Genomic DNA, 9,888 nt, shown 5'->3' with positions numbered 1-9,888 from the left:
GTTGAAGCATTTGCTGCTTTTAAGGAGGAAAAATGTAGCTCAGTTGAAGTAATTCAACCTGTACCTAAGCTCTGAAGGAAGCAAACGCACACACTGACGATAGATACAATATGTTGGTCGGCACCACCATGAATGAATTGTACAAATTGCCACCAAATCTCATAATTTGTCCACTGCCAGACTTCTGTCTGTAACTGAGGCGTCACACTTTCTTCCGACTGTTCAACAGTTGTGCAATTTCTCAAACTTTTCTCACTGTTTATCCATCTTCTCCAGGTGACCCGAAGTTCAGGCAAGAAGAGGAAATCGTCCGAAGTTCTTGATTTCTCTCCTCAGCCAAGCCAGAGGAGACTCTTCCAGGTGGCCAGGGAAGAGGCCGCCGCCACGGAGTGCTCGGTGGCGAGCTGCAGCGCCGCGAACGACGACGCTGGCGGCGTCGGCGTCAGCAGCGGCCGGCACGGGGGCTGCTGCTCCGTGGGGCGCGGCGACGCCCAGTCGCGCGTGGTGGCCGCCTCCCCGCGCGCCGCGTGGTCGTCGTCGGACTCGGACGGCGCGCTGAGCGACGGCGGGCCGGCGGGCGTGGACGTGCACGAGCTGGAGCTGGAGGCGTACCGGTCGACGGTGCGCGCGCTGCACGCGTCCGGGCCGCTGACGTGGGAGCAGGAGTCGCTGCTCACCAACCTGCGCCTCTCCCTCAACATCTCCAACGAGGAGCACCTCCTCCAGCTCCGCCGCCTGCTCTCCTCCTGAGTCCGATCCTCGTCTCGCCGACGGCTTAATCATCACTCATCGAGGTGACTCCGGTCCGGTCCAGTCCAGACAGACGAACACCGCATGGCGCTGCGAAATAATGGAGGCCGATGTGCCGTGGAGCTCTCTGTTTTTTCCTTTCGGCAAGAGAAGAATTTTGTTCGTTCGTCTTGTGTAGTCGATGCAGCAGCAGCTCCAGCTCCATTGCCGACGTAGAGAGAGCTCTGCAGCGCACGTCGTCGCCTTCCTCAAGACTCCAGTCCAGTAGCGTTGGGCCATTGACTCTCCTGAATTACTACAACTAGTGCTGGCCTTGCCTTTTCTATCTATGTAAATGTAAATCCATCTACTCACTGATCTGCTCCAAGATTATTACTATTACTTTTACTTCAAGATCATTCTCCGGGGATCAATTTTTATTACTCTCTGAAAGTGATAAGCTTGGAGTCGACCGATCAGGCAGTACCGAAACTCGATCGGCCGGCCATGCGGGCACGTGTCCGCCTCGTCCCGGCACGCGGCGCGCGGGCCACGTGCCATGGCGCGCGCCGCGCGTCTCCTCGCCGAACGCGTGTCGACGTGAAGGCCGTTAAAGTGCGTCGGCACTGCCGCTTGCCTCTGCTCCGTGGTTCTCTCCTTGCGCAGTTGCGCACCCGCTTTTGCTTTTGTAGACTGTATCATCGACCTTGGCTTAGCTCCGGGCAGCAGGTGATGATGTCGGTGAACCTCGCGAGGGCGTCGCTGCCGGCCTGGTGCACGGCGGCGGCGGCCGCGGGGAGCAGCGGCCTGCGCTCTCGCCTGCGCGGCACGGCGTGCTCCGGTCGGCGCGTGGGCGTCCGGTGCAGCTCCACCACGCCGCCGGGGTTTCCTCCGGGGCCGACGCCGCCGGGGTTCCCCGCGGTGCCGTCGCCCGAGGAGGTGCCGGCCACGGCCCAGCCGCCCGAGGAGATGCCGGGCACGGCGCGGCCGCCGCAGGAGATGCCAGGCATCGACATGCCGCCGGAGTTCAACGCGCCCCCGGGCGTGGACGTGCCGATGCCTGGCGCGCCGGTGCCGGGCACGCCTCCCAGCCCGGAGCAGCCGGGGCCGTTCGTGCCATCGCCGCCGAGGCCGGAGATCCCGGCCGTGCCGCCGAACCCCGACGTGATCCCGACGCCGCCGCCGGAGGTGGACCCACCGCGCACCCCGCCCGAGGTGGTGCCTCCGCAGCCGTCCGACGTCCCGCCTCCCTTCGTGTGAGTAAGCGCGCGCAGGGCCGCCGGCCACGACGGTGACCGAGATCCGCTGTAAAATAGCGTAGTAGTACTACTATGTGTAGCTTCCAGCTGCTTCAAATAAAGAGGATCGGCCGCGGCTCCCTGTTCCGGTGTAACATTTTGCCACCCATGATAAGCACGAATTTTGTCACCTCTGGGTTCTACTCCCTCCGTTCCTAAATATAAGTCTTTGGAAAGATTTCACTATGAACCACATACGAATATATGTAGATGCATTTTAGAGTGAAGATTTATTCATTTTGCTCCGTATGTAGTCCATATTGAAATCTTTACAAAAACTTATACTTAGGAACGGAGGGGGTAGTACTGAGACTAAATGATTTTTTTTCATGACAAGTGCCACACGTATCACATGAAGCAACATCGTCCAAACGCCTTTATAACCAACCATTTTGCCACATCAGAATTAGCGGATTTTTTAGTGACTTCAAAATGTTTTTAACTTTTAAAAATATCTGATTAAATATCCATTTTGATCATTAAATTTGTCTCAAAGAGATCATCAAAACTAGTTCGAGATCTTCCAAATTAGATTTCATATTGATATGTTTAGACTATTTTTTTATCAATGTTACACTAAAGTCAGCATAATGTTTTCACTAAAGTTGTCATGATATATGTTTCATCTATTCTTTCTTCTAGGTTTAAAGCTATTTCAACTATTTTTCATGGAAAATTTAATTAATTGACCATGGCAATTAACCATCACAAATTTAATTCATGTATCATTGCAATTTTTTAGCAATTCATCATGATAATTTTAGTTTATATATCATGGCAATTTTAGTATTTGATCATGGCAATTATTTATTAGATAACCATGGCAAATTATAGTGCATGTATCCTGGCAAATTTAAATAGTTTTCATGAAAATTTTAATTTTTGGTTCATGGCAAATTTGAAACATTGATTATGCATTTTTAAAGTAATTGACCACAAATTTCTTTTTAATTATGAACCATGTCAAAATTATTTCATGGATCATGCTAAATTTTAGTACTTCTCCATGGCAAGTTTAGTTTCTTAATTTTTGTTTTTATAACATGTTAAAATTTACTTTGTACGTAGAAGAAAAATGTATTTGAAACATATCATGACAATTCCAGTGTAAACACAATGACAATTTATGTGCGATAGATATGGTAACTTTTGACCACCAAAAAATATCGTCGAAACATATCAATACAGGATCTAGTCCTCGTCGCGACGAATTTAATAGTGAAAACGGATTTTCAATCAGATTTTTCATTTAAGAGACAAAAAATAAAGTTTGAAAGACCTAAAAGATTCCCATGAACATGTCATAATGGGTGGCCATAAGGGCATTTGGTCCAATCTCTTCAACTCACATGTGTGGGTGAAATTGTTTCGTGCCACACATGTGGCAATTATTAGGGTCTTTTTTTTGCGAGGAAAGAGACTAGAGTGAATTAGTTCATCGTGATCATCTATCTGTGTGGGTGAATTCTATCCGAAAACGCCTTCCTATTAGTAGTTTGATAGAAATTTTGTCAGACCTATCCTGCGCCGTTGATTCTGACCTAATCCCATGACGTATAGTTATATCCGATCCATCAATTAACATTCCGAATGAGGGGGTAGGGAGGGGCATGGGTGAACCCTAGCCGCCGCCTCGTCCCTCCACTACCCAGCCTTCAGCCATGGCCGCTATAGGATGAGGCCGATAGGCGAAACCCACCTCAGCTGACGACACGGCTGGGCAAGCTCTTCGTGCGATGGCGCGTCACCTTAACCGGTGGACCTGCTCGCAGTGCCGAAGGCGCAAGTCGGGGCGACGGATCTGGTGCTGGTCGGCTCGTTAACACGATGTGGAGGTTGAGCGCGACTGACAGTGAAGTAGCGCGCCAGGCATTTGAGCTTTGGGGAGGCTTGATGCTTGGGGATCTGAGCCCCAACGTCCTTGCTTCATTGGTGGCAGCGGCGCACGCATGGGGTCTGCGGGTCCCGGTGAATGGTGTGTTGGTACGGTCTCGGGCTTGGGACAATGTAGTCCTCGAAGAAAGCATGGCCCGACCTTTGTCGGCTTGGCGATGGCGGCGCTCGTGAGCGTCGTAACCTTCCTAAAGGTGGCGTCGAGGGCACTGTCGTGTTCCTCCTCAAGTGTTATAGGAGAATCCATCGATCCAGTTTCTTTCAAATCGGATGATGGCGACACTTTGTTGTACGCCTCTTGAGGCCTTCATCTTGGGCAAGATTCCTGATTGTGGGGACTAGCGGATTGAAGATGGTATGGCTGCTCTTTGTTTTTTTGTTGGTGTCACCTTGGTGCGACCTGGAGGTGCCGGAGTCTTGCATTTGCGATCACAGTGGTGCGTGTGTAGGGTGAAGCGATCCTGTTGTGGACTCGACTTGTTGATGCCCTTCGATTTCGCCGGTGGAGCCGTTGTTTGATGTAGCCTCGGTCACGTGCGACTCTTCATTTGGGTGTGGACTTGGTGAATCGTTACCCTTCGTCTGGGCCAACAGCCTCGAGGCATCAGGGTACTATCTCGGCAGGCTGGAGCTCTTGCTGTACAACCGTGGTGTTTCCGTGCAGCCTCCCGTCGGCAAGGACAGTGGAGAGGATGGACATCCATTTCCTCTTTTCATCTTTGGGTGTTTGTTGTATCCCTTTATTCTATTCTATCTTTCTAAAAAAAATCCGATCCATCAATTATCCGTATGATTTGATCCTTTCCTAGTAAATCTCACGGGAGGGCGAGGGCTCGCTCCTAGCGCACATTTTATTATTATTAAAAGACGTTAAGACTGGTTTATTATTTATTTAGTATGAAAAAATCGCATAACTTTAAAAAATGTAGACGGAATTTGAAAAATAGTACGTAACATTCAAAAAAAATATTTAACACTTTGAGAAAATGTTCATGAGATTTAAAAGAAATGTTTATATAATGTAAAAAATGTCTATGCACACTTACAAAAATTGCATCATATCATTCAATGAGTGTGTAATTTCAAAAAATATTCACTTATTTCAAAATTATGTATCTAACATTTCAATAAGTATTTATATAATGTAAACAAATGTTTGCGTAGTATAAAAATATATATTTCGTACAATTAAAAATAATAATTCTTCATCATTTTTTTAAGAAATATCCACACGTTTCAAAAAATGTTCATGACATTTAAAAGAGTTTTTAATGTGAAAATTGTATTTATAGTTATAAAAAGTTTTCTTGCAATTGAAAAAAATGTTCAATGAATATTCAAAAAATATGTAACATATATTAAAATACGCGTTCAAAACATGTATTTGCAAAAAATACACTGTGTACTAAAAAAAGTGCAACATGCATAAAAATAAATTCTACATGTTTACTAAAATTTATGATGTTTCTTAAAAATTATTAACAAAGTTGTGCGATTTTTTCATACTGTTTCATGACGTTTCTTATTAACAAAGCATGTTACATGTTTACATATATTAAAATTATTAACAAATTCATCATGTTTCTCAATAATTACTAATGATGTTTCTTAAAATTCATGCATAAAAATAAATCCTACATGTTTACTAAATTCTACATGCTTAACTGGGCCGGCCAAATTTAGTATTCTACAAAGTCCAGTTTGGGGAACCTTCTTGAAGATCTCTAACTGGTTTAGGTTCATATTTTTACCTTTCATGATGTTTCTTTTACCGGTTTTCTTTGTGTTTTTACTGTTATTTTACATTTTGAAGGAGTTCCATTTTTCGAAAAATTCGAAGTTTGTTTAGTATTTCGAAAATTGTTCCCGTGTTAAAAATTATTAACAAAGTAAAAAAATATTATGGAATTTTAAGAATATGCGATTTGTAATATGAAAACAAAATTTCAAAATTGATACCCTTATTCAATAAAAAAACGTTTCATTTTTAAAAATTATTCAGGAACTTTGAAAAACTATATGGGACCTTTGCAAAAAATGCTCCCAATCTCCAAAAATGAATAAAAATCATTGAAAACTGAAATAAACAAAAATAATTCGCGAATGAAGCCCGTGCAGAGAGAACACCTAAATAGGCTGCCGGCCCGTCATTGTGGCCTGTGCGGCACCCCTCCAATATGATGGAATATATGCGTTATATAGAAGGTCCCAGTCCCAGAGAAGCGCGGGGAGCTATATCTCACTTATAGCGAGATGGTAGCTCCCCTCGTTTGAAGCGCGATGCGACCGAGCTGGCACATCACTATAGGAATGCATTTCATTTTTCTCGCTGTGTTTTCTCTGTTCAGTTTTTTTACTGTGTGGGCCGGGTTTTTTTCTGTCTTATTTTTTTCCGGTTTTCACTATTTGGGCCAGGTTTTCATGTTTTCTTTTTCTTATGGTTTTTATTTATCATTTCTATATCTTCACTGGTTTGCTTTCATTTTTCATTTCCTTCTTTGTTATACCTTTCCTTTATTTTTCATCGGTTTTTTATTTTCTTTTTCTCTATATGTTGGTTTTCTTGGTTTCTTTCTTGATTTTTCGATCCCTTTTTTGTTTCCTTGCTGGTTTTCTCTATTTTGTTTCTTTTCTTTAGCTTTCTTTCTTTCTTTCAAAGGTTTTCTTCATTTTTGTGACACTTAAAAGGTTTTCTTCGTTTCTCTTTGTTTATTTCTCAGTTTTTAAATGGACATGGAACACTTTTTTTAATACATGGTCAACATTTTTCAAATACACGGCGAACATTATTTCTAATGGGAATAAACAATTTCTGACGCAGAATATATATCAGAACATTTATGTACATGTTTAATATTTTCTACATACGGAATTAACATTTTTTACTTTTTTGATATATACTTTCATTCAATGTACATCATACATTTTTTGTATAGATTTAGGAATATTTTTTATACACATTTATCATTTTTTGATACATGATCAATGTTTTTCGTTAGTATATTTTTGTATACATTCTTCATATACATGAGAAAAAAATTCTACACATACTTAACATTTTTTGAATGCTTGATTAATAGTTTTAATACACATGTTATATTTTCTGTATACATTTTTCTTATACATGAGAAATAATTTTTCTATTTTTAACATTTTTCAAATGCTTGATTAATATTTTTCAAATACTCGATTAACATTTTCTAAATGCTTGTTTACAATTTTCTTAGTACATGATCAACTTTTTGCATACATATTGTATACATTTTTCATATAGATGAGAAAAAAATCTATATAGATTTAACAATTTTCAAATATTTTATGTATTATTTGTAAGAAAAATATATTTAAAATATTTGGAGATATAAACAAAGTAAAAAAAGAAAGCATAAAACGAAAAATGAGAGCAAAAACAGATAAAAACAAGGTTGTGGCAAGTGGGCCCAGTTTCGCGCTCGCCTTCAGGCGAGGGTGCCCTACGTCTCGCACTAACCTGGACATAGGCGCACATGTAAAAAACTAACCTGGACATAGGCGCACATGTAAAAAAAAAGCTAGACATAGGCACGCCTCAGTGAAGACCAGGGGACAGATGTCATCTTGATCATGTTAAAAATTCTGTGCATACTAGTTGTAAACTCCATCTCATGCATACCCACGTGTCCCACCTCCCCATATGATGATATCTGCTCGTCCTCTCCGTTCGTGGTTTCTCTCGGCTCGGAAACAAACGCTCGGCTCCGAACTACTACATGCGATCCCGGCTCCTGATGAGACGAAGCTAGCTGAGGTGGAGGCCCACGCAGCCAAGTCGGCTCGATGCATCCCTTTCCTTTCTCTCACCCTCTCCAAGGCCTGGTTACTTCATCCGCCGCCACAGTGCCCTGTCCCACCACAAGCCGAGATCGTAGTGCTTTGTCCCACCGTCACAGTGCCTTGTCCCGCCGCAGTGCCGTCTTCAAGGTCGGGATCGCATGTAGTTTGGAGGCGAGCATTCGTTAGCAAGTCGAGAGAAGCCACTAACGGAGCGGAGGAGCAGATATCGTCAGATGAGGAGGTGGGACACGTGAGAGCATCTAGGAGAGAGTATGCACGAGATCGAGTTTGTAACCGGTATGTACAAAAAAAAATGGGTCTGTCTGGACACATCTAATTATTGCACATCTAAGTTACTCAACCAAATTAGAAAGAAAAGGAAAAAAGACAAAAGAAAATATTTGCATGAGTCTTACCGTAAAATCAAGTTTGGATTTAGACGTGCAATACTTAGAACACATCTAGATATGTTGTAGCAAGGCCTAATTTTTTTCCTTTCCAATACCATACTTGCATCAAACACACGCAAACATCTCTGTTGACGTTCTTACAACCGCAACAGCAACAATTAGACAACAAGTATTGAATAAGAGAGCAAAAAAAAATGCATCATCATTTCTACAGTTGTACAAACCACAAGCAGTTCCTCTGTTTTTCCCCGAGAATCTTTGTACTGACGCTGTCAACTGCTAGCAGCCGGGGCTAGAGCATCCGTGTTTGCAGCCAGAGCCACCGGCAGCGCCCCCGCCGCGGGCGCGGGAGGGCGCGTTCCCTGCCAGCGCCGCGACCAAGACGGCCGCGGCCGCGCACGCGCCAACGGCCGCCGCGATGCCCGCCCTCCCGCGGAACGCGTCCGCCCGGCTGGCGAAGCAGCCGCGCGCGGCGAGCGCCGCGCTGAACGCCGAGAACAGGAGGGCCTGCGCGGCGGCGTCGAGGAGCGCCACGGCGATCGAGCCGCCGCCCCCGTGCACGACGAACAGGTAGAGCGCCAGCGCCGAGCAGACGGCCGAGACGACGCTGCCCACCACGAAGTAGCTGCGAGCGCACGACTCGCAAGGGTAAACCACCAGTTCTAAGCGACTAGGTACAATATTTTTGCCAAAACTTACACCAGAGCGCTGTTGTAGGAGACGACGCTGCCCATCACGACGGCGGCGCCCACCGACAGCGCCAGCGCCACGATGCGCAAGGCGAGGCTGCCCGCCTTCGCTCCGCTCATCTCGGCCATTGCCAGGGAATTGGCCGAGAGGATGAGAGCAAAAGCAAGATGTGAAGATGGTTGTAAAAGCAGAAGCAAGATGTGAGGATGGTTGTAAAAGCAAGATGGGAATGTATTTTGGGTGAGCAAGCAACCATTTTATTAGGGTTCTATCTTCTTTTCGAGCAAGCAAACAGCGTTACTCCATGTCAAAGATCAGTTAAAAATTAAGTCCGAGAGCCCCAAATGTGCACTCCATGGAAACCTTCAAATGACATATATGCAATCTAAGTCATACTGTAATTGTTTAGTTCTGAAAAGATCTACAGGATGTGATTGATGGCCTGTATCATGTATGTTTGTGATTATACTGGGATTAAGAGGCGAGGTCCAATGGTGAGGAATACACTCAACTGATGCCCAGTCTTCAAAGCTAAAACCCTGTTATGCAATTTCTGAGTCTTGGGGTTGCCTAGTTTAAGAATGAGCATAGAACTCATAAATGATTGTTTTATCTGAACTTGTTTAACGGCCTGGTCTTATAGTATGACTTTACTTTTTGTTGGCATTCTTGTGTGTGTGTTCTTTTTGGTTATGCAAAGGCCAAGTACGTGGAATTTTTTTTCAAAAGTAGCACGTTTTTTATAGCAATTTCGGAAACTAGCAGTGTCGATACGTTATTTGCAAAACTAGCAGCCTGTCGGTCAACGGTTGGCTGAAGTGGACCTTTTCGGCCTGCGGAAGCCCGAAGACACGTCTTCGGTTAAGCCAGGCCGAAGCGTGCGCGAACTGGGCCGAAGACGGGCCTCTTCGGCCAGCCAGCGACCGAATGGGCCTCTTCGGCCAGCCAGCGACCGAAGAGGTCTTCGGCTTACCAGTGGCCGAAGAGTAGCGGATAAGGCCCGAGCGGCATCTTCTTTCTCCTCTCGCTGTTCTTCTCTGTCTCTCTCGTTCCTC

The 9,888-nt window shown here is 44.9% G+C and overlaps 2 protein-coding genes across 2 annotated transcripts; one reads left to right on the top strand and one right to left on the bottom strand.

The window, feature by feature from the left end:
* Nucleotides 1-1,606: 1,606 nt before the first annotated feature.
* On the top strand, nt 1,607-2,157 carry LOC125510971 (vegetative cell wall protein gp1-like; the record flags this gene model as incomplete). Its single annotated transcript, XM_048676257.1, is given in 1 exon segment — nt 1,607-2,157. A coding segment is annotated over 1 exon segment (383 nt), but the record flags the coding sequence as incomplete, so codon positions are not given.
* Nucleotides 2,158-8,145: 5,988 nt separating this feature from the next.
* LOC125506158 (CASP-like protein 1U1) lies at nt 8,146-9,128 on the bottom strand. The gene is made up of 2 exons (XM_048671021.1): nt 8,843-9,128; nt 8,146-8,768 (listed from the first exon to the last, which is right to left on the bottom strand). Exons 1-2 carry the CDS (start codon nt 8,959-8,961, stop codon nt 8,423-8,425), a joined length of 465 nt encoding a protein of 154 aa, XP_048526978.1. The 5' UTR covers nt 8,962-9,128; the 3' UTR covers nt 8,146-8,422.
* Nucleotides 9,129-9,888: the final 760 nt, after the last annotated feature.

Source organism: Triticum urartu, chromosome 5 (genome assembly GCF_003073215.2).
Source record: "Triticum urartu cultivar G1812 chromosome 5, Tu2.1, whole genome shotgun sequence".
In the NCBI taxonomy this organism is placed as follows: Eukaryota; Viridiplantae; Streptophyta; class Magnoliopsida; order Poales; family Poaceae; genus Triticum; species Triticum urartu.
Note: the sequence above shows the minus strand (reverse complement) of the source record. Positions and strands in the feature narration are given on the sequence as shown.

Excerpts from the sequence above, each read along its gene's own strand:
- LOC125506158 (XM_048671021.1), bottom strand. The coding sequence starts at position 8,961 with ATGGCCGAGATGAGCGGAGCGAAGGCGGGCAGCCTCGCCTTGCGCATC. Across the intron at positions 8,769-8,842 it reads TCCTACAACAGCGCTCTGGT|CTACTTCGTGGTGGGCAGCG; the intron begins GTAAGTTTTGGC and ends GTGCGCTCGCAG.